The 25425-nt window shown below is 36.4% G+C and overlaps 2 protein-coding genes across 2 annotated transcripts in view; both read left to right on the top strand.

Moving 5' to 3' along the window:
* The window catches only part of LOC131957174 (uncharacterized), a 34672-nt gene extending 15089 nt beyond the window's left edge, over positions 1-19583 (top strand). The window contains exons 2-5 of the mRNA XM_059321904.1: positions 10328-10427; positions 13794-13907; positions 18319-18427; positions 19370-19583. Coding sequence (XP_059177887.1) covers positions 10336-10427; positions 13794-13907; positions 18319-18427 — 315 coding nt within the window. The 5' untranslated portion in view covers positions 10328-10335 and the 3' untranslated portion in view covers positions 19370-19583. The remainder of the gene's footprint in view (positions 1-10327; positions 10428-13793; positions 13908-18318; positions 18428-19369) is intronic.
* Positions 16012-16551, top strand: LOC131957173 (baculoviral IAP repeat-containing protein 5-like). Its single transcript, XM_059321903.1, has one exon. The coding sequence runs from the start codon at positions 16053-16055 to the stop codon at positions 16485-16487; it is 435 nt and encodes a 144-aa protein (XP_059177886.1). The 5' UTR covers positions 16012-16052; the 3' UTR covers positions 16488-16551.
* Positions 19584-25425: the final 5842 nt, after the last annotated feature.

Below are 25425 nucleotides of genomic sequence, written 5' to 3'. Positions count from 1 at the left end.
ATTTTCTACTTTTTAGTTCAATCAGAAAACGTGGGTTTTTTAAAACTTTTTTAATGATTATTATTTTCTACTTTTTAGTCTTTGTCTGTTTGTTTGCATTAAAATCTTGCTATCGATTTTATCTTTTCACTTTTTTTTGGGTAAACGAAGACAACTCGTAAAAAGACAACTCGTAAAAAGACAACTCGTAAAAAGACAACTCGTAAAAAACACGTTGTTTGAATACGTTACTGACTAGAACACATAGATTTGAACCCGTGTCGAGTGGGATAGCAATCGTGTGCCCAACCACTCGACCATATCGTCTCCCCCAAACTGGCCTACCTCCTGTAAGTTTAAACTCGGTTCAAGCTAAATTACCTGCCCCTAAGCCTGTGGCGACATGTGATCGTTCGCTTCACTGCGCGCGAGGTACGCGTCGCTGGTTTTTTTTCTAATGGCTAGCAGAGGAGAATTATATATATAGATTATATAGCGGTCTAAAATGCTCAATAAAATGTTTCCATTGATCAATTTAGTAATAATAACAATTGAATATTCAATGGTCATCCAAAAGAAAGCTTCCCTGAAAATTTCAGCGCGCTAGCTATCTGGGAAGTGCCAGAAATTTCGATCGCAAGATTTGATTGGAAAGACAAACAAACAGAGAAAGCAAGTTAAAGAAAACGTGGGAAAATAGTTTTGACCTTAGAAAATTTGAAATGAGTATACACACAAGTAAAAGTAAACAAATAGTTTCCCATTCAAAACTCAACTCGTGGCAGAGGAAGTAGAGTCAACTTGTTTCTGTGACCTGGGCATGTAAAAGGACTTTCTGGTCAACACCATGCCCAGCCGGCTTCACTGTGTGGACACATGGACGTCCTACAGACTCCAGGTCGGAATTCGAACCGTGTATAGACGACATAAGCAAACGCCCACTAAAAACCTTTTAAAAAGAAAATACTTATAAGCTTTTACTTAGTTATCGCAAGTAACATGACAAATTTCATGCGAAAATATTTTTTTCGCTAAAATCGGTATTATTATATTAATTTCAACTTGGAAATTATGAAGATTTTTAATCTTCTAAAATACGGTTCTCAAATAATGATTTTTGTATCATTTAAAAACATGGCTTTTAAGTTCATGAAAGAATTGTCGGGTCGCTCATTAGCTAATAAATGTGAGGAAATGCCGGAAACAGTTAAACGCAGACGGCTGGCAGTTAGGTCAGGACCGGCATCCGGTTCGGTCAGGAAAACTGATGTGCCGCTTGATCTTAATTGGATGAAATTACAACCAATCAAAAATCAGTGTATCATTTGTCTCGACACTGTCGTCTCTGCGAGATGATATCATGGGTAGAGACTGGGGATGTGGCGGCCATGTTATTACTTTGTCTTTTACAAGCGTGGGGGGGGGGGGAGTTGGAGTGGGGGAAGCGAAAGGAGAAAAAAAAGGGGGGGGGGGGTCTGCTAACTTTGACATTATAACTTGACAATGACAAGGAAGAAAAAAAAAGTGACAATCGGTTGTTTGTTTTTCTTCGAGATATTTCCATGCTTTTTGTTTTGTTCCGTTACGAAACAATCTTCCATAATAAAACCAGAGTCTAGTTATCTAGACACGAACTGGAATCATTCGGCTTGATAGTCGAGAGCGCCACCACTCAACCACCGCTTTGAGAATAGGTTTTTATTCAATGCTGAAGGATTGTAGCTTTACAGGGCAAAGACTACATACTTTAAGAAACCAAATAGATTAACAGTTCTATCTGTATTTAGAATAACACCGTTACATATTTAAATAAACAGGGATTGATCTCCCCTAAACTTTCTCGAATATTCTAATATAAAACTACGAGGGATGGCAACTCAGGACATAGACAATATTTGTAATCCATTTTTAATTACTTAAACTTTTTATAATAGAACTAGGCATGCTACCCAGCTTCGCTTAGGCTTTCAAAAACATTGAGAATTTAAATGCTTAATTAATTCGCCCGAGGGTCGGTCTGCGACCTCAGGAGTTATGAAGAGGTTCCTCCGTGGACATTTTTTTTCGATTTATAGCTCATACAAGGCGCCAGTCAGTCGAGGTCAGTTTTGACCACCTCATCGTAGACTTTTCGGCCAACCGGCCCCCGTGTTCAGTCGCCCCAAGGCAAGATCCTGCCAAATTTGAAGAGCCTGCGGCGCCGGGAAGTGCCCTATCGAGCTCCCGACAACTTTACTTTATATATTATAGAGATTAGCAAATTGATAAATAAACAAAGATTTCCATAGAGTAATTATGGCCTGAAATACTTTAGTTTAAAAATGTATTATTTGAATAGATTCTAGATCTGGGTAGGGTCTACTTCTGTGTAAGTCTAGTTTTTCTGTAGATCTAGATCTAGATGATCTAGAATCTCTAGATCTAGATGATCTAGAATATCTAGATCAAGATGATCTAGAATATCTAGATCTAGATGATCTAGAATATCTAGATCTAGAATCCTAATAGAATTTTTTTTAAAGTTTAGCCCGAGCAAAATAAAAATAAAAATAAATAACCAAGTTTGACTTGGTGTGTCTCGAACCCGCACCACCTGCGTGGTTTAAGTACACTATCATCTCAGACGTATTTTAAAATCTTAAATTACGCGAATATGCCTATTCTTTCAAATTAATTTTTTTATTCCAAATTAGCCAGTTCCAAACAAAGATTTTGTATAAAATAATTAAGTCTTGAAATAGTTTAGTCCTAATGTAGAAATTTATTTTTGGAATAGATTCTAGAGTAGTTAGAGTCTAAATCTAGATCTCAGCGTCTACGTCTAGTTATTGCGTAGATTAAGATCTAGATCTAGTCTAGATCTAGAATCTAGAATCTCTAGATCTAGAATCCAAATAAATAAAATAAATGTTATGAGTTTAGGCAGGAAAAATTGTATTGTATACATTTCATAGTGTACGTAGATCTAAATCAAATTTGAATGAAATAGTTCATTTCTTTTTATTCTAAACACGGCATATGACGTCATTAGTTAATGTATAAACATTAGTGACGTCACAGTTTTATGCGTTCTTTTTCACATCTATAAATGCTTTTCCTATTGCATAATTAAAATTGTTTTTCTGCATTCGAATACGCCTGTGGTTATGCATTTAAAACATCTATCATATTATTTTCAACAAAAGTCCGTATAAAGTTCTTCATATATCGCTACAGATTCTGATGTGATGTCCGGTGAAAATATTTTGCGGACAGACAGACAGAGAGAGAGAGAGAGAGAGAGAGATAGAGAGTGAGAATTGCGCACGTGGGCTTTTATATATTAGGATGGAATCTCGTAAAAAAAGAATTGAACACCAAGTGAACGCCTAATAAAATGTGCATAATAGTGCGCAATATTAAGAGTACTTTATAAATTTACATGCTTTTTATGAGAAATCGGAAATAGCGTAAATTAATACTTCCGGTCTACGGAAATTACTCAAAATTTAACAGAAGGTAGAGAATTAGATCTTTTACTTACATGTGAAATTTCATTTATCTTTCTAAAATAGTACTCAAGTCATAGGCTTTTTGAAAATTCAAACTAGAAAAAAGTACCACTTCCGGTTATTGGAAATCGCTCAAAGTTGATACGGATCTACGATTTTTATAAAATACTTATATATGAAATTTCATCAACCTAGCTGTAACGGTACTCAAGTTATCGTGTTTACACACAGACAGACACACACACACAGACATACGGACAGAATTGCAAAGTCCAGTTTTTACGACTCGATAACGCATAAAACTCCAAAATGTTTATATATTTGTATTTATAATTTTTGCCCGATTAAAATAAGTCCTCTATACTTCGAATGTGATGAAGGACTAAGGAGTAAAACGGTGAAAACTGTCAAAATTTCATGTTATTTTTGTGCACCATTACAATACTTTCTCTATACTTCGTATATACGAGAAAGTAAAAAAGCAGGCTGAAATCAGATTCAATGGCCTCAATGGCGCATCACCAGTTGACATTAATTGTGTTGGAGTGGATCCCTTCCAATACTAAAACAATTAAGAACGAAGAAGAATATAGGTCACTAAGGTAACCAGCGTTCAACACATTGTTCCATCATGACCAACCCATTCATCCTTAAAAACGAATTACTTGAGAAAAGACGAAACAGAGTTTATCGCTTTGAGACAGGTACAAAGTAGAGCTGGGTGAACTCAGGGAAGTGTTTTAATTAGAGACTGTTACCGTCATCGAAATTTTAGCTTGCAACCACGCCTACAGCTAATGGTACCCAACCTTTATAAAACTGTTATCTCCAAACATGTGTTATGCTTGGTAGCTCCGGGATTAGCTTTTAATACAATGTCATGTCAAAAATTAGAGCAACGCTGTTGTTGACCTTTTATGGATGTTTTGGTTGGTTAGTTCTTGCATTATTTAAAGATAGCAGTGATATTTTGCGGCTATAGTCGAAGTTGACATTCCAAGCTAATTTGTGTGATTCTGTTGTCATAAGCAGGTCTGTTATACAAAAAGTGCGGGATGTTTCGCTCATAAAATATGTCAAACAGCCAGAGTAGAGAAGAGCTGTGAACACACGGACACGCCTTACGGGTGAACCGATGCGCAGCGCAACACATAAGACAAACAACCACAAACTGGTTACAAAACAAGACTGAATAAAACAAAGGCTCGTTGAAACTTAAAGATTTTAATAGTATCTACACTATCTACACCTAACACAGTCTATTCTAAACACAAAATACATAAACCGGGAGTGATCTCCCCTAAACTTTCTCGAATATTCTTATATAACTTGGAATATAGACATGATTTTTAATTACTTTAACTTTTAAAAATAGAATGAAATCTCATAGAAAAAAAAATAAATGAAATTTCACATGTAAGTAAAAGATCTAATTCTCTACCTTCTGTCAAATTTTGAGTAATTTTCCGTTGAACTGAAGTAGAAATTTACGCTATTTCCGATTTCTCAAAAAACTAATGTAAATTTTTGAAGTACTAATAATATTGCGCACTATTATGCACCTTTTTATTTGGCGTTCACTTGGTGTGCAATTCTTTTGTCTACGAGATTTTTTTTTTATATTGCGGTCCTTAAATCCAAAATCAGGTTGAATCGTTATTTACTGTGGATTTTAAGTAATACTTCAGTTGTATTTATTTATTTATTCTTTAAACGTTTGTCTAGATTGTTTTCTCAGTGCCCACCTAATATGTGGTAAGCCGACCCGTATACAATTGAATTAACACAGTTGGACATTCAATAGTTGCCATGGCAACATACCTTTCGTCTCCGACGCTGATTTGTTTACCGGGTACACCGCAGGGCCCCCTGGGATACTTGTTAGTGCGGTCACGTGGTTGGTCGCCTGCTAAATCTGGCACCAAAAATGTCGCCGACATGACACGTCTGAATAGTGAAGTAGTTCACAGTGAAACTGTTCAGATAACTAAATACAAGGGCAAGGTAGTGGTTTGTGGCTTTTTGTAAATACACGCAAATACACACACACACGCAAATACACACACACACACACGCGCACACACACACACACACACATACACACGCACACACACACACACAAATGCTTTATTTAAAGCCAATAATTTCGTCTTAATATCTAGTTATCATAAAATCAATAAAAAGTAAAAATAACAATTTTAGAAACGACAGAACGTAGTAATATTGGATAGTTCTCGGAAAACTGGTTTTATATATATATATATATATATATATATATATATATATATATATATATATAAACATTTACATATATGTGGCTGACACAGACTCGACACTCGAACGCGTGACTGTCGGGTTAGCAGTTAAAACGTTACCAATAGATCATGCTGTCCCAGACGACTCAACACATAATGAAAATCTCACAGAAAAAGTAGGCCTACAGATTGTTCGTGATATATCAGCCAATTTTATTTTAAAATATCGTTCAGTTACAAATATTCGTTTAAAGCAGGGGCGTAGCGAGGGGGAGGGGCGGGGGGTGCGGACCGCACCGGGTGACACCATTTAGGGGGGGGGGGGGTGACACCAAGGCAAAAAATAGCAAAATATATAGAGAAAAACTTATGGGAGGGGGGTGCAAATCGAAAACTTGAAAGTTTGTCACCGGGAAGGGCCGCAACGCCTCTGGGGGGTGACACCATTAAGTGCCGCACCGGGTGACACCCGACCTCGCTACGCCACTGTTTTAAAGCGTTTTTTATTTTATATTTTAAATTCAGTGTGTGTAAGTATAATTTATGTCCGACAAAAATTAAATGAATAAAAAAAAAGCAATATTTAAAGCATATTTTATTCTTAATTGTTGATCATCCTGATTGAAATTTAAATTAATGCTAGTTGTAAAAAAAAAAGAAATTGTTTTCATTTTTAAAAAATATTATCCCATTAAATCTATAAACCGTTTTATACACAATTTTAAAAGGCTTCACGTTTTACAGATAATCCACATTAATTCGAAGAGATTGTTGTTCAGCGAGTTGCTCTATTTATAGAATAAACACGTGTCACTGTAAAATGTGAAAGATCGCCACGCTCAATCAAAAGTGAATTTTATTTCCTTTTATGTTTTCTCAACGATTTTTACGTGCTTTGGAAAAATACAACTTTGCATTGCATGTGAGGGCTATCATTCGCGCTAAGTCCGTCTAAAACACTGGCTAGTCCCGTCTAATGCGGACAAAGACGGAGAATTACTAGTAAAACAACAACCGCGTTGACGAAACACGATTTGGGCCGTGGTTAATATGCGCGCGCATGAAATTTACCCATCAGTCAATGCTTAAAAGCTTGAACCCGCTTACCGCAGCGTATTTTTTTCTTCCTACTTTTTCGAACTGTTAGTGAAGTCTGCAATGGTAGTTCTAGCAGACGATTCGATGTACCACTGTTAATATAAGTGATGCGGGTGGAACACACAGGAAGCTCTGGATTTATTAGCAGTGACGTTTGTAGATCATTGGCGTTACTAGGGGTAGAGGCGTAGCGACCCTTCCCGGCGCACGGGGACAAGATTTCGATTTGAACCCCACCCCCCCCCCCCTCAAAGTTTCGATTTGCACCCGACCCCTCGAGAATTCGATTTGCACACCCCCCCCCCCTCAAACTTTCGATTTGCACCCCCGTCAACCTTTCAACTTATTTTTCCAACCCATTTTGACATATGTCCCCCCCCCCGCCCCCCCCCCCCCCTTCGTTACGCTACTGACTATGGGGTGTGTGTATTGGGAGGGCAGAGTTTCTTCCAGGCATCTCTTCGGGGGGAGGGGGGGGGCGGATTCCCACCCCCCTTCCCACGAAGAAAGTCTACCGCCCCCCCCCCCCCGAACGAGATGGATTTTATACAGTAAACATACACTTTTACTAATGGTCCGCCCCCCCCCCCCCCCCCGAAAAATGTTGACCGCCCCCCCCCCCCCCCCCCCCCCGGAGAAAAAAGTCTGTAAGAAACACTGTGGGACGGGGTGTCACCTCTATCGGCACTCTTTAAAGTCTGTTATATGGGACAGCGTAGTTGGGTGGTACAACACGACTGCTAGCATCAAGGTCTGGAATTTTCTGTACCTGTAGTCCGAAGACTTTCCTGAGTCAACTTAGCCTAGATTTGGGAGAGGGACAAGAGCGGGGCTATAAAGAACTGAGCACAGTGGTCATTGCTACTTCTTCTTCGTCCTTAATTTTTAGTGTTGGGAGGGATCGAGCCTTATCTGTCAGAGTGTTTGAACTCAAGACGTTTTTCGAATTTATCAACCATGAGCTTTGCCGACTCGACCATGCTTCCATCACAATTAAGGATTACGTGTCAAATGGTTATGCGCCATTGAGGCCATTGACTCCGATTTCAGCAGTTGTTTAATTTTGGAGTTGTCCCCAGCTAACGAGACTCATCCGCCCGAGGGTTCGAACTCGAGACTTTTCGGTTTAGCAACCATGAGCTTTACCGACTCGACCACGCCACGCCGATCCCTTAGTGGTCATTGAAACATGAGATTATTATCTGTCATACTGACTCTCAGCTCAGAAAGTCTAACTTCTTTTATCAGTTTAAGTATTCTATTTATCGGTATAAGCAGAGGCGTAGCGAGGGCGGGGGGGGGGGGGGGGTGCGGCACCGGTTGACACCATTTAGGGGGGTGACACCAAGGCAAAAAATTGCAAAATGTTCAGAAGAAAAAGGTTTTTCTGCCAGTTCCATTAATGATTAATTAAAGTTAATTAGTCTTTTATGTATAAATTGACAACTATAACAAAAGGTTGGGGGTGACACTATGTCGTAAACGTGTTAACTATAGAGAAAACATTGCTACGTCCAAATGTATTATTAACAGACTAAAGATAAGCTTCGTTACTATTACGTCTGCAGTGATTAAAGCAGTATATGTAGTACAAATGTCCCCGGGCGCCGACCCTATGGGCGCCAAAATACGTTGGAAAATATAAAAGCTCATTGTAAATATATAAAATATAAGGGGGGGGGGCGCCAAATTGAAAGTTTGTCCCCGGGCGCCGGGAGGGGTCGCTACGCCTCTTGGTAACTATGGCTTTGTCAGTACTGATAAATCTGGTGTATTACTGGAATTAAATTAAGATGATAAAAATTGTATGAAGTCTTGGTCTTCTGCGTACAACATTGAAGCAACTCAAAGCTAAAGGCCGCTGGCAATGAAAGAACAGGATTGAAATGTAGTTAAAAACAATTGCAAATAGAGAGGAGCAGCGGTAAAAAGCTGGGGTTAAAAACAGCGTCCTCGTTAAAGCTCGGTGTTGGATGTGTACAAATAAAAATATATTTAAAAGAAACGATTGAAAAATTGATATAAAACGTTTACTTTTATATGGTTCTTTGATCTGAATTATTACAAATATAAATGGAATTTATCGACACAATTTAAAAAAAATAGATCTTTAAAATAAAGTACTTCTAGGCTTGTATAAATACAGTTATGAGTGACTGCTTAAAACTATTCTAATTGAAAACGAGCATACATTAAAAAAGTCTATTGAAGTTACTTATTTCATTAGGCACGCATAAGGCAAACAATGCCCCATTTCAATAATTTAGTTGGTCAAGTATTAACTCTGTAGAGATGAATAAAAAAAAACATCCACATTGTATCAGCCCAATGACACAGGGTCGTGTAGAGGATCTGGGACTTGAAAAAGTGGAGTGGAGTGGGTGTGGTGGGGGAGTGGGGTGGCTGTGTGTGGGAGTGGAGTGGCTGTGTGTGTGAGAGCGGCATGGCTTCCTATTGTGGAACTTTCTCGAAGCTCTGTCCTCAACCCACTGGAGGGAAGCTGTACATCGTCCTGTGGGTACTCACGCCGACGTTTACGTCAGCGTTCAGGGTGGGGAACAACACGTGGGGAGGGGGGGAGGCGTTACCCGAGGTACACGTCGTTTGTACTGGCTCAGGGGTTCTAAACTTTTGCGATACATGGACCCCTATCGCATTAGAACTTTCCGCATAATGTCTATTTGTAAGCTAAAATTTGTCCCATTCCTCCCATCTGAAGACAGGTTGGAGATGATTCAACACAGTGGCGTAGCGAGGTCGGGTGTCACCGGGATGCGTCACTTAATGGTGTCACACCCCAGAGGTGTAGCAACCCTTCCCGGGGAAAAACTTTCAATTTTCGATTTGCACCCCCCCCCCCCCTCAAACTTTCGATTTACACCTCTTAAAAGACTATTTAACACTCGAATTAATCACTTGATTAAGTGGAATAATCATTTTTCTCTATATATTTTGCTATTTTTTGCCTTGGTGTCACCCCCCTAAATGGTTTCACCTGGTGCGGTTCGCACCCCCCGCACCCCCCTCGCTACGCCTCTGATTCAACATGGTTCCTAGAACCTTCGGACATAAAAAAAGTATAATAAGCAAATAGATCTACTTATCCTTCCTATAAATTACTGACTAGAGTTGATTTAATTGTGATCCACAAAGCTAAATAGAACTTCCGATTTTGATCCACAAAGCTAAATAGACCTTCCAATTCTGATCCACAAAGCTAAATAGATCATACAATTCTGATCCACAAAGCTAAATAAAACTTCCAATTCTGATCCATAAAACTAAATAGATCTTTCAATTCTGAACCACAAAGCTAAATAGACCTTATTCTGATCCCAAATCTAAATAGACCTTATTCTGATCCCAAAGCTAAATAGACCTTCCAATTCTGATCTACAAAACCATTTTGCCCTTATCATTCTAACCATACCTTTTTTACTTTTATCCCCACAAAACCACATTAACCATATCATTCTAACCATACCTTTTTACTTCTATCCCCAGAAAACAAGATGAATCAGGTCCAGCTCTCGCTTTTCGCCGCCCTTTTCGCCCTCCTGCTCGTAACGCTGACTCAGTCGTCTCCCTTGCCTGATGCTCTCAGGTGAATTGTTATCTCCCCATTATCATTCATCTCTTGCAATCATCACACAAGCCATCTTTCTATACAATCACCCCACAAGCCATTTTTCTATACAATCATCCCACAAGCCATTTTTCTATACAATCATCCCAAAAGACATTTTATCTATACAATCATCCCACAAACAATCTTTCTATACAATCATTCAACAAACAATCTTTCTATACAATCATTCAACAAACAATCTTTCTATACAATCATTCAACAAACACTCTTTCTATACAATCATTCAACAAACAATCTTCCTATACAATCATCCCACAAACAATCTTTCTATACAATCATTCAACAAACAATCTTTCTATACAATCATCCCACAAACAATCTTTCTATACAATCATTCAACAAACAATCTTTCTATACAATCATCCCACAATCTTTCTATACAATTATTCAACAAACAATCTTTCTATACAATCATTCCATATCCTAATTCTATAAGCTATCATTCCATTCCATAATTCCGTAAATCAATAATCTATGCAATAATTCAATTAGCCACCATACCATGTTTTTAATCACTCCCATTATTCCATCCCATAATTCCATAAGCCATCATTCTAAACAATATTTCCACCCCATAATCCCATAAGCCATCATTCTCAACAATATTTCCACCCCATAATCCCATATGCTATCAATCCGTGCTGTAAATCTATGCTTGCCATCATTCTAAACAATATTCCCATTCAATAATCCCATAAGTCATCATTCCATGCTGTAAATCCATAAGCCATCATATCATGTAATTAATGCTTGCCATAAATCTAAACAATCGTTTCATGGCATATTTCTATGCCATCATTCCATAAATCATCGTCCGTCTTTAAATCTGTTTCACCATCCTATAAATTCACTAATGTTTAAAAAAAATTGAAAGCCAACAATACGACAAGCATCCGCATGAACAAGAGTAAAAAAAAAAAACCACCACATTTTTGTTTACCCCTCTGGTTAGCACTTACTAAAACATTAACACGGCGTTTACTTACCGTTTTGTTAGTTTAGGTAACCTAACCACAGCCCAGCCATAATCCTAACTATAGTACTAACGCAAACCTCAGATTTGATTTAAACCCTTGACCCTCACATCAATGCTCTCAGTTCAACAGCTGTATGTTCTTGTCAAAGTTTTTCAAACACCCGAATATTACGCTCATATCGGTTTGTTTATGGGAAGGTGTGGCCTAGCGGTAGAGCGCTATAGTGCTATACCGAAAGTGTCGAGATCGAATCCAGGGTCAAGACAGTACAATGTCCCTGAGTCCACCCAGCTCTGATGGGTACCTGAATCACGTTGAGAAAAAGAAAGGCGGCTGGGCATAGGGTTGACCATATTATCTTTTCATATGCCGAGGTCTCTGAAATAGATGAACTTACCTTCATCTACCCAATGTGTCTTGGGCAAGAATTGGAAAAAAAATGATGATGATCGGTTTGTTTATTTATTCGTCTCTCTGTACATCACTTTAAAAAAATGAGTAACTCAGAGATAAAGGATTATCGGAACATCATCATTTCCCTAATTCCGTCTCAATCTTGTATCAAATAAACTGATCTTATTAATCTTTGATACTCATTAATTTAACTTTATTTCAACCGTAACTTTAAAAGCTGTAGCATTTTGTTGTTTTAATTGCCTCCAAAAATTTCTTCACAAAACAACTTTAATTATAACAGTTTAGAAAAGTGCCTCACATTTTCTTTTTTTTTTACTTGTGTATAAGATTTTTATAACATTTCCATCTTATGCTTTGACCACAACATCAAAAATTGCCGGGTATATTTAAATGTTTACAGTGTATAACGTAACATTATATTTCCTTTCATTGTAAAACCTGTTTCAACTTTTCAAGTTCCCGAACAAAGCGACAGTCGGCAGACGTGAGAACGGCAGAATATTTGGCATGGATCGCTCTCGGTGGCAAAATCCCCTCCAAAGGATGCGAAGTGGTGGCGTGTGGTGTGGTTGACGTGTACTCCAGGTCTGGTGACGTCATCTTGTGTTGTGCACGACGTCATAAAAATACGACCATTGTTTGTCTGTGTACACGTCACAGCGTTGTTGTGTGTGTTGTTGTGTAGCGTTGTGTGTGTGTATTTACGTCACATAAATTGTGTTCAAACCTTTTCTTGTTCTTCGTCATTCTGATACATACTGAAACAGACTACAGGTTAAATTTTAATCATTAACTTTATCCCTCATTCATTAATCTATGATATTTTTTCCAGCTTGCATTTACATGTCTGAAAAACGTTTTAAAATCCACAGTTCTTCGTTAATTAATTACTGATTTATTTCTGAACCAGCGTGTGTAAACTATGCGCGGCTATAATTTAATTACAATAATTGTTCTAAACCTTTAAATATAATTAATTTTGACAAGACGCCCTAACATATTTTTTACCTACGTCAATAAGTCAGAAGGGCTTAGCGGTAGAACCGTAACCCGCTAAGCCAAAAGTCCAGGGTTCAAATCTGGGTACATCCCTGTCTATTGAAAGTTATTTTTCTTCGGAAACCTGTGCGAACTCTACTCGTGTTAAGTCTCTTCCATAATTTTTTTCAATCTGTCGTTGATCTCTGATTTGCAGCCAGTCCTAACTTCAACCCCTTATAGCTCTAACTTTAACCCAACGCAGTACTAACGTTAACCCTTTGGAGCCGTAACTTTAACCCACTAGAGCCCTAACTTAATCCCCTTGTAGTCCTAACTTTAACCACTGGAGCCCTAACTTTAACCTTTGTAGTCCTAACTTTACCCATGGGAGCCCTATCTTCAACCCATTTGAGCCATACCTTTAACCCACTGGAGCGATATCCTTAACCCATTGGAGCCCTAACTTTAACTCATTGTATCCCTATCCTTAACCCTATCCTTAACCAATTGGATCCCTAACTTTAACTCATTGTATCCCTATCCTTAACCCTATCCTTAACCCATTGGAGCCCTAACTTTAACTCATTGTATCCCTATCCTAAACCCTATCCTTAACCCATTGGAGCCCTAACTTTAACTCATTGTATCCCTATCCTGAAACCTATCCTTAACCCATTGGAGCCCTAACTTTAACTCATTGTATCCCTATCCTTAACCCTATCTTTAACCCATTGGAGCCCTAACTTTACCCCATTTGGGCCTTAATTTTAAACTCTTGCAGTTCTTTTAACCCTTGACATCCTAACTTAACTCAGAAGGAACCGAACGTTGAGACTTTTTCAGGGCAGGTTTTTCTCGTTGCATAGCAACAAACTCCACGCCGAGCATCCAACGCACGGATGTCCAGTCCAGTTGTTTCATGCCATTTCAACCATTCCAATTCCAGAATCAGGAGATCTGCTGCTGACCAGAGGATAGCGGAACTTCAGGCTCAGGCTGCTCTGCGTCAGCCCAAAAACAGGAACATGATTGGTTACGGCCTTTACGACATTGACGCTATGTAGGTGGTCAGCGGTCGCTGGGAGTTGTGGTGTTGACTGGCCGGCTGGTGTTGATGTGTTCAGCTGGTGTTGATACGCTAGTGTTGATGTGTTCAGCTGGTGTTGATACGCTGGTGTTGATGTGTTCAGCTGGTGTTGATACGCTGGTGTTGATGTTTTCAGCTGGTGTTGATACACTAGTGTTGATGTGTTCAGCTGGTGTTGATACGCTGGTGTTGATGTGTTCAGCTGGTGTTGATACGCTGGTGTTGATGTGTTCAGCTGATGTTGATACACTAGTGTTGATGTGTTCAGCCGGTGTTGATACACTGGTGTTGATGTGTTCAGCTGGTGTTGATACACTAGTGTTGATGTGTTCAGCCGGTGTTGATACACTAGTGTTGATGTGTTCAGCTGGTGTTGATACACTAGTGTTGATGTGTTCAGCTGTTGTTGATACACTAGTGTTGATGCGTTCACCTATGTTGATACACTAATGTTGATGTGTTCAGCTGGTGTTGATATGTTCAGCTGATGTTGCTACGCAGGCGTTAAACTGATGTTTAAGCTATGGTACTGATGTGTTCATCTCATGTTCAAAGTTGAACTAATGTTGATAAGCTTGCGATGATATGTTCAGTTAACGTTGATACGCTGGTTTTGATGTGTTGATAAGCCAGCTGATGTTGATGTATCCGGTCGACATCAATGTTGTTCAATGTTGATAACATGACCGATTAATGTTGATGTCTGGCTGATGTTAATACCGTCCACCATGTTGATAACGTCGGCGAATGTTGATAAAGCCGGCGGATGTTCATCCGGCTGAATGCAATAACGTCCATAAATGTTGATAAATGTTGAGATAATGTTGATAAGGCAGGATAATGTTCATTCAGCCGGCAATGTTGATAGTCACACTGAAGTAAATGTCGTCCTTTAGTGTTGATATACCCCGCTATGTTCATGTACTAAAGGTCATACGGCCGGCAAATGTTGATAGACCGCCTGATGTTAATATGGTCTGTTGTGTTGATACGACAACTGATGTTCATGTTGCCGGCCTATTCTGTATGTTGTCAATGGCAGATGTTGTAGCTGGCTGCTGTTGATGTTCAAACGGCTGTCCATCGTCTGTTGATCCAGGCAGGTCGTGTTGATTCACGACATCACTGTTGATACAACTTGTTTATGCTGCTGTTGATACGTTTTTTTTTTGTTTATTCATTCCTCTTATGTTGATATAGCCTGTTGATACAGGTTGTTCGTGTTGATAAAAGCCTTTTTTTAATGACAACCTAGAAAGTACGCCGAGGTCACAGAAACAAGTGAACTCTACTTCACTTGCCCCATAGACCGTTAGGTTTGGAATGGGAACTATGCTACTATTACTAGGAAGTAGCTGATGATTCCAACCCATGTTTAGGTTGAAGATGTTTATACCGTCTGTTGCGGTGGTTCTCAAACTGGGTTCGATCTAACCCCAATGGACGTGGAGTCAGTATCAGGGGTGAAGCGGAGGTCACGGCTCGTATGATTTGCGATTCGATGTTGTCAATACGGACGACAATAGAAGGGTTCGCTGAATGCACATTTGAAACTGGTGGAGCTAGGTGCCTATAAAGCAGTGAAGAACCATTGGTCTGCTGTATAATATATATCATTTGGCGGAGAATGGAGATTTACATGTTGATAATGTATTGTTATGCTGTAATACGTGATGTGTTGATTTGATATTTTTACACGATCATAATCAATTTAGGTTCTTGCAAGAATGTTTTAAGGGGAGGTAATTCCGATCAATGGGAGACGACTCTAGCAGTCAAGATAGATTATGTTATTTTTTTTCACGGCAAAAAAAAACCTAGTTGGGTAATATGTTTTGTATCTAAAATCTAGTGCAGTTACAAAAGGTGGACTGAGCGTTGGTTAATAAAAAACAAAAAAGAGTTAATGTTATTCCTGTATTATATTTTAAGGTTCAGTGGGTTGTATAGTGCACTGTAGTGTAACAATGTCTTTGTAATTCTTATTTTAAATGCTTAATGTATCAAAGAGTGTTATCTGCCTTTCAAAATAATGTGAGTTTTAACTATTATTTCTAAGAACCCATCTTCCGGAACGAGATTCAAACAATAAACAAACAATAATTTTTGAATTTTAAAATGACCGAAAATTTACTTTTAGACGATAGAACAATGCTTATGTTTATTGAGAAGGAGAGGCTTAAGACGTTTAAAGGATGGCCAAATGATAGTTCTTGGCACTGTACTCCAGAAAAGCTTGCACAAGCTGGATTTTACTTCAGCCCATGTTCTGATTGTCCTGACAATGTGTGCTGCATATTCTGCCTGAAAGAATTAGATGGGTGGGAGCCAGATGATGATCCAGTCAAAGAACACACAAAGCATTCACCCAAATGTCCCTTTTTGACTCTGAAGAAGCCAGTTGAAAATCTTACTACCACTGAATTTGTAAAATTAGCCATGGAAATATTGATGATAAAGATCGAGAAAATTTTTGACAAAAATATCAAGGAGTTTGAAGAGCAAGGCAAGGTGAACAGAAGTGCAATAACAGATCACATAAATGGAAACTAATGTAAAGAACATGACTCACACTTGTATATACTTGCCTTTGTTCCTAATGCATTTTAAAAATAAAACCTTGTATATTGGTTGAGTTGTCACAGTGCCTAATACTTTTTGCCTTACGTTATCAGCATCACATTTATACAATACATTTTTTTACATTCATCATGTCCTAATCAACATCTGGTATTGAAGTATCGCTTTTGTAATAATTACTTTGGCAATCATTTAATGAGGACCACCTTTACCTAATTATTTAACTTTTCGTTGCTGTGAATTTTGTATTAAATTAAATAAAACCAATACTTTTTAAAAAAAAAAAAAAAAAAAAAATAAAAAAAAAAAAAAAAATTTCTAAGAACCCATAGCAAATAAAATGAAACTGATTTTCTCAAAACACACTAATGCACTTGCACACATAAAAAAAAAAATTCTAATGTAAATATTGTAAAGTAAAATGAATTGAAAACAAAATCTTTAAATGGTGTGTTTAAGCCACGCAAACGAATTCATTCGTCCGTATATTATATTGTACTAGCCGTCCCGACCAGGCACTGCACTGGCCTCTGTAAAAACCTATCTGTAAAGGACCATGATTTGTGTGTTTATTAAGCAGCATACAACTAGTGATATAATCTAATGTATTATATATATAAGTAAAAGTAATTACTTTTAAATTATATACATAAGTAATATAAATTACTTTTCGAATTAACCCTAACCACAACCAACCAAAACCAAAATACACAAAAAACGCAAACTGATCGCAAACACAAAAACAAACGCAAACACATACGAAAACACAAACACGAACACAAAAACAAAGAAAACACAAACACAAACAAAAAAGCAAACGCAAATACAAACACTAGCACACAGGGAAACATAAACACTAATGCAAACACAAACTTAACCACAAACACAAACGCAAACACAAACACGGACAAAAAAGCAAACACAAATACAAAACTCTAACCACACACAACTAAATTCAAAACACATAAAAGATTATATATATATATATATATATATATATATATATATATATATATATATATATATATATATATATATATATATATATATATATATACATTATTCAAATATTAATCCTTCTTTCCTTAATGATGTATGATACACTTGGTTATCAACACATACAATCAGCACACATCTGAAAAGATTTAAACACATGTAAACATCCATACACATACTCATCCAAACACATTCACAAACCCAAACACACCCAAACACACACATACGAACAACCAGTACATTTGAATGTCTGTTTAATAGTGTATTTTGCTGTGAAGAAAACGTGCGACCTACTGAAGTTGTGACACATTTTAAATAAACTCCCGTTTTCAAATCAAAGTATGTAATATTTTAAACCTGATATTGTAGGAATCCATCTAAATATTTTTAAACGGTAAATTAGTCACAATTTTATGTTTATGTCTATGTATTAATACACTGTTACTGTTGCATATTATGTATGTCTATATATGTCTATCAATGAATGTTATGTGTTTGTATACAATGTATATATTTTCGCCTAAAATATACGTAAAAGTTTAAATTTAAATTTAACATGGATGAACCAAATCATTTAAAAAAAATTATTGTGAACTATTACGTGTTTTGTTTTGTTGTTTAAAAAAAAAAGTAAAATTCATGTTTTTTAAAACGTGATATATGACTTTGCTTTTATCACCATACATTTTTAAAAAAAAGTATTGTGAACTATTACATGTTTTGTTTTGTTGTTTTAAAAAAAAAGTAAAATTTATGTTTTTAAATCGTGATATATGACTGCTTTTATCACTTCAAATGTCTGTTGTAGTGGCAAGAAGAAGAGAGACCCCCAGTTTGTTGGCGTGACCGATGAAGAAAGATACAACTTATTGAAGGCGTTGCTCCAGAGGGCTGCTATAGAGAACTCCGCTTCCTAGGTAGGTCAGCTTCCTAAGTAGGTCAGCTTCCTATGTAGGTCAGCTTCGTAATTAGGTCAGCTTACTAGGTAGGTTAGTTTCCTGGGTAGGTCAGCCTCCTAAGTAGGACAAGTTCCTAGGTAGGTCAGCTTCCTAGGTAGGTCAACTCCTATGTAGGTCAGGTTCGTAATTAGGTCAGCTTACTAGGTAGGTCAACTTCCTAGGTAGGTCAGCCTCTTAAGTAGGTCAACTTCCTAGGTAGATCAGCTACCTAGGTAGGTCCGCTTACTAGGTAGGTCAGCTTACAGGGTAGGCGAGTTTCCTAGGTAGATCAGCTACCTAGGTAGGTCAACTTCCTAGCTAGGTCAGCTTCCAAGGTAGGTCAGATCCCTAAGTAGGTCAGTATCCTAGGTAGGTCCAACTAGGTACACTAACTCCTATGTAGGTCAGTTTTCAAGATAGGTCAGTTTCCGAAGTAGGTCACTTTCCTAGGTGGGTCACTTTCCTATCCTAAGTAGGTCAGCTTCCAAAGTAGGTCAGCCAGGGATCGTATATAAACATTTATTTCAGTTGTTATACAACGGCTCAGCTTCGCTTTGATATAAATTTTACTTAACAAATATTATATATATATATATATATATATATATATATATATATATATATATATATATATATATATATATATATATATATGAATGTATAATATAATATATATATTATTTAATAATTCTACGTTCTGTCGTTTCTAAAATTGTAATATTTACTTTAAGAGATTTTACGGTGACGAAGATTTCAAGACTGTATTATTAATTTCAATCAAGTATTGTTTATATGTGTGAGATTGTATATGTATGTGTGTGTGTGTGCTTGAGTGATTAAGCATACAAAATATTAGGACAGATATTGATTGCTCATGATATTGCTTATACTACAATCAAGAAGGTATATATTTTTTTTCAGGTGATTGGAAGTGTCGTGATGGAGACGGGAGGGAACTGGCATGGAGAAGAAAATAAACTGAACACTTTAGCAGGAGTTTTATCCCTTGTTTGCTAACATTACACCGATTTCCACCGCGTTAAAATACTGCGTTATGAAAAAAAGGAAACAATTGTTTTAATTTTTTTGTTTCTTTCTAGAATTAAAAAAAAATAAAAATTTGAACTTCTTTTAACGAATTCGTTTGGTTTTTTTTTTTAATTTCTAATTTGTATTATTACTGTTTTAGTTAGATTTCAGAATTTTTTTGAATGTCATATTTTTTTTTCGCAACGTTGTAAAGTCTAAAATGGTCTGAATCTCAAGATAACTTGGATTCCATCTAAAGTCATTAACTCATAAGGGACGGTATACGATCAAAGCGTTTTGGTGTATAGCCTACTTTTGTGATGTGTAATATTTCATTGAGATATTTAAATTTTTTCAGCACATAGCTAATATTTACTTCGACGTGGAGGACATTACCATAAAAAATATAAATAATTGTAGAAGTTCTAAAAATTCCCTACGGATTGAGCGCTTATTAATTAAATCAAAATATGACATTTTGAATCACCACTTTATCCCAAGAAACATTGTAAAAAAAAACTTTCCATACAACCACTACCAAAAATATTACGTACCAGAATACTGGATTAAACAATACATTTGTTTTAAACAGTTTTGCTAAATAACTGGTACTACTCACGACGTTTTTCCACATAATTCAACATATAGTCCCTGCAAGTTTACGGGAAATGCAAAAATAAACATGATGCATGAAGCAGAAATATCTAACTAATAAAGACAAAAGTGTTACATTGCACAATAATGAACCGGGAGTGATCTCCCCTAAAATTTCTCGAATATTCTTATGTAACATTACGGAGAATGGCAACGGAGAATGCTTATAGGCATGATTTTTAATCAATTTTTAATTATTTAAACTTTTTAAAATAGAATCTCGTAGAAAAAAAGTATTGCGCACCAAGTAACGCCAAACAATCTATGTATAATAATGCGGAACATTATTAGTACCTTATAAATTCATTTTCGTTTTTTTTTTGAGAAATCGGAAATAGCTTAAATTACTACTTCCGGTAAACGAAAATTACTCAAAATTAGTCAGAAGGCAAAAGATAAGATCGTTTGCTTATATGTGAAATTTCGTTTATCTATCTGAAACAGTACTCAAGTTATAGGCTTTTAAAAAACTAAAAGTAGAATAAGTCCCACTTCCGGTTATCGGAAATCGCTGAAACGTTGATACAGAACTAAAAACTTGATATAATACTTATATATGAAATTTCATCAACCTGGCTGTAACGGTACTCAAGTTATCGTGTTCACAGACACACATACATACACACACACGGACAGAATTGAAAAAAAAACAGTTTTTCTGACTCAAATACGCATAATACGCCTAAATTTTGATAAATCCGGTTTCAGAATTTTTGCCGGATTAAAATAAGTCCCCTATACTCTGTGTGTGATGAAGTACTGAGGTGAATAAACCGGGAGTGATCTCCCCTAAACTTTCTCGAATATTCTTATATAAAATAACAGGGGATGGGAACTCGGGCTATAGACATGATTTTTAATCCATTTTAAATACTTAAAGTTTTAAAAATAGAATAAAATCTCGTAGACAAATTAATTGCACACCAAGTGAACGTGAAATAAAAAAGCGCATAATAGTGCGCAATATTATTATTACTTTTAAAATTTACATTAGTTTTTTGAGAAATCGGAAGTAGCGTAAAGTACTACTTCCAGTCAACGGAAATGACTCAAAATTTAACAGAAGGTAGAGAATTAGATCTTTTACTTACGTATGAAATTTCATTTATCTATCTGAAATAGTACTCAAGTTATAGGCTTTTGAAAAATTCAAAGTAGGAAAAGTACCACTTCCGGTTATCGGAAATCGCACAAAAGTTGATACGGATCTACGATTTTGATTAAATACTTATATATGAAATTTCATCAACCTAGCTGTAACGGTACTCAAGTTATCGTGTTTACACACGGACACACACACACACAGACACACACACACACACAGACACACAGACATACGGACAAGATTGCAAAATTATGTTTTTCCGTATCAGTGAGATGCAAAACGTCGAGATTTGCAAAAATCTCGATTTTTTTTTTTGCACGATTACAAGACTTTCTCTATACTTCGTATATACGAGAAAGTAAAAAAGGGTGAAAACTGTCAAAATTTCATGTGATTTTTGTGCACAATCACAATGGTTCCCCTATACTCTGTCTAGGAGAAAGTAAAAATGTATATTTAGCTTCCCCATCCGATGACAACCTCGTTAATGAAGATGTATTTTGAATACATCCTATCATGTAAGATTTAGTTTGAATACACCCTATCATGTAAGATTTAGTTTGAATACACCCAATCATGTAAGATTTAGTTTGAATACACCCTATCATGTAAGATTTAGTTTGAATACACCCAATCATGTAACATTTAGTTTGAATACACCCTATCATGTAAGATTTAGTTTGAATACACCCAATCATGTAAGATTTAGTTTGAATACACCCAATCATGTAAGATTTAGTTTGAATACACCCAATCATGTAACATTTAGTTTGAATACACCCAATCATGTAAGATTTAGTTTGAATACACCCAATCATGTAACATTTAGTTTGAATACACCCTATCATGTAAGATTTAGTTTGAATACACCCAATCATGTAAGATTTAGTTTGAATACACCCAATCATGTAAGATTTAGTTTGAATACACCCAATCATGTAAGATTTAGTTTGAATACACCCACTCATGTAACATTTAGTTTGAATACACCCAATCATGTAAGATTTAGTTTGAATACACCCAATCATGTAAGATTTAGTTTGAATACACCCACTCATGTAACATTTAGTTTGAATACACCCAATCATGTAAGATTTAGTTTGAATACACCCTATCATGTAAGATTTAGATTATATACACCCTATCATGTAAGATTTAGTTTGAATACACCCTATTATGTAAGATTTAGTTTGAACACAACTCTATGAATGAAGATGTAGTATGAATACTACCCTATAATGCAGATTTATATTTTAAACGAGCCAACATTTTGGTTACATGGTCCTTAAATGTATTCTTCAGCCACTGAAAACATAAGTTCCTTTAAGTTACTCTAACTTGTAGTTAAAGCTTTGGTCTCTCATGAAATCACTTAAACTTATTAGCGGCCAATGCAAGGTTTTTTTTTCAGTGCTTATCATTATAACATTTTTTATATTTGTAATTTTAAAAATAAAGTATTTTGAGATTTGATACACTTAACAACAGGAACAAAAACAGATTTAAATTGTATCTATTTTTAATAAACAATGCAGGTTTTTGCTTTTAAAATTTTTGTTTGTTTAAATCGTAAACACGTTTGCTCGAATTTTATTGCACATAATCAGTAAAACCTACACAAAATATTCAGTGATTAATTTCTAAAAACAATCTTACATACAGTTAACTTTAAAAATTATCATCCGATTAAGTTGACTATGTATGTAATTTCTCTGTGGAATTTTCCTGTTCAAGTTTTTTTCTTTACTTTGGTGCTGATTCAGTCAAATCTGATGCAGATCTTTTCTTTCTACCACTGGAAATATGAAAACAAACCAACATTGTGATGTCAAAATAAATATATGAACAAGCAGTCTTTATGTATGTGATGTTAATAAAATAATCTTAAAAGTCAGTAGGTTTGATATTTCTTAAAATTTGGAATCGGTTCAATTTTCTAAAACAAGCAGTAGTTGGAATTTAAATCGGGTGTGTGTTTAATGTAAGACATAATCATGGAGAGTACACAAAATACGTTGATTTAAGACACATGTCAACGACGTATAACCAGTTTGTTACACGTTATAAAAGTATTAATACGACAATGACGTAAATGTTGTAAAATACGTTGCAACAAATTTATCCATAGAGACGAACGTAAATGTTTGAATGCACTCTGATTTACCTATAAGCTGGACAAGCTATAGAATAGGGTCCTTGTTTTTGCTGGGGACACCCCAAAGTATTTTTTTTTAATCTGGTGGGCATTTTGTCGCCAAATTTATTTTTTAGACATTTATTGATAATTTTCCTTTCTTTGTTTTTTTTTAAACTTTGTTTGCGGTCGAGTTCTCTTTGCAATACAATTATAAACATAGTTATGTTCATCAACACGCTTCTTTTTAAAAACGCAAATATTTCTCAGAATCGTATAACACATAGCCCCACACAGAAAATAATGTATTGCTTTAACGTAATTGGTTATTGGTAATTGGTGTATTACACGACTATTGTCAAATAAAATAATGAAAATAAACCCTAACAGATACTAACAATTGAGTTAACGAACCTTAAATACGGGTCAACAAGACCGCAGGCTACTTCCTCACAGCGTCTGGGAAACGGAAACCGCAACAACGCTATCAAAGCCAACCATTGTGCAACGATCACGTCAGCCACCTGCGTTTTCTGTATGAGGCTTGAAAAAATTAACAATAGAATCATACTAGACTACCCGTTATCTCTTGGATAACTGCTGGTTTCGAGGGTCATCCATAAATGACATCACGTCTGTTCACTTATCATCACAAAATAACCAGACCCCACATTCAAAAAGACGTGTTTTTTTTTATCTATTAAAAAAACCGATTTTGGCTGAGCATGGGACTGACCAAACTATATCTTCATACAATGACGTCACAGGTGATCTACTCAACTCTACTTCACCTGCTCAGTAGTGCTCAGTGTCCCGCCAAGTCTCAGACAACATGTTTTTATCGATTAAAAAAAACGATTCCGGCCGAGCATGTCTCTGACCACACTATCCCTTCATAATCATATGCTGAGGACAAAGAAACAGGTGAACTCTACTTTACCTGCCCTGTGTCCCGCGAGGTTCCGATAGGCAACTTCAGCATTCACGTTTAATGAAACAAAAATTGAAAAAACAAACTTTGTCGTGATGTGTCTCGAACCCGTACCACCCGCGTGGTAACTATTACATTACCATCTTAGCCATATGGGTACTGGATAACCAATGTAGAATTAGTCCTATGTAACCAGTTAAGCGAATAGGTCCTATTATTTTAAATTTAATTAGGGCCTATATCCCACATTAGCCAACTCCATAGCTAAACAAACACAGATTTATATAAAATAATTAAGGCCTGAAATAGTTTAGTATATAGATTCTTGTTCTAGATTCTATATGTAGAATTTACGTTAAATCTAGATCTAGATGTAAAATTTACGTTGAGTCTAGATTCTAGTTTTTGCCGTAAAAAAAGTCGATTTCACTTGTTTCTGTGACGACAGCTCATAAGAGAGGAGGCGGCCGGTGGGCTAAGGGGAGGGGGGGGGGGCGGCCGTCTCGAACAAATGGGGCATGCATTCGTACACAATTTGGTAGAATAAAATGAAACAGCTCGCTTTAAACTGTTATACTCAAATACCTCCGACTGGTTTAACTATTTGCCAATAAGATTGAAAATCAGGAAATTGTATGCCGGTATGGCCGATGAGTTTATTACCAGTAACCGGTTTAAAAAAAGCCATTATTTCCAAACCTGGTGTGAGATGGAGTGCGGTTTTTTGCCATTGTGAACTATTATTGCTGTCCAGAAAATTTGTTTAACATAAAGAAAAGAAATCAATTGTACCTTTAGAAAATATGTTTCCGCAAAATAAATGTTTTATTAATGGATACCGTGTTTATTATTGATGCGACTAGTTCCCAGTATTTTGGAGGTTACCTTTGTTTTAATATATACGGTACGGATCAATGTGTTTTAATTTGTTTACTGAAGTATCTATTTTTTCTACATTCATTGTATTAAGCGGCATATATAGTAGGATGCGTTATCTGTAAGGTCAATACAAGAGACAAAATGTGAGGGACCGTAAAGAGGGGGGGGGGGGAGTTTTTGCCGCAATGTAAGAAACCTAAAACAAAGATTTCTATTTCTATGTCCTAAAGTTGTAATAGCTATAG

This window comes from Physella acuta, unplaced genomic scaffold (assembly GCF_028476545.2).
Source record: "Physella acuta isolate Inbredline_101_S28 unplaced genomic scaffold, ASM2847654v3 ptg001216l, whole genome shotgun sequence".
Taxonomy (NCBI): domain Eukaryota; kingdom Metazoa; phylum Mollusca; class Gastropoda; family Physidae; genus Physella; species Physella acuta.
Note: the sequence above shows the minus strand (reverse complement) of the source record. Positions and strands in the feature narration are given on the sequence as shown.

Coding starts and splice junctions, on each gene's coding strand:
- LOC131957173 (XM_059321903.1), top strand. CDS start 16,053: ATGACCGAAAATTTACTTTTAGACGATAGAACAATGCTTATGTTTATT.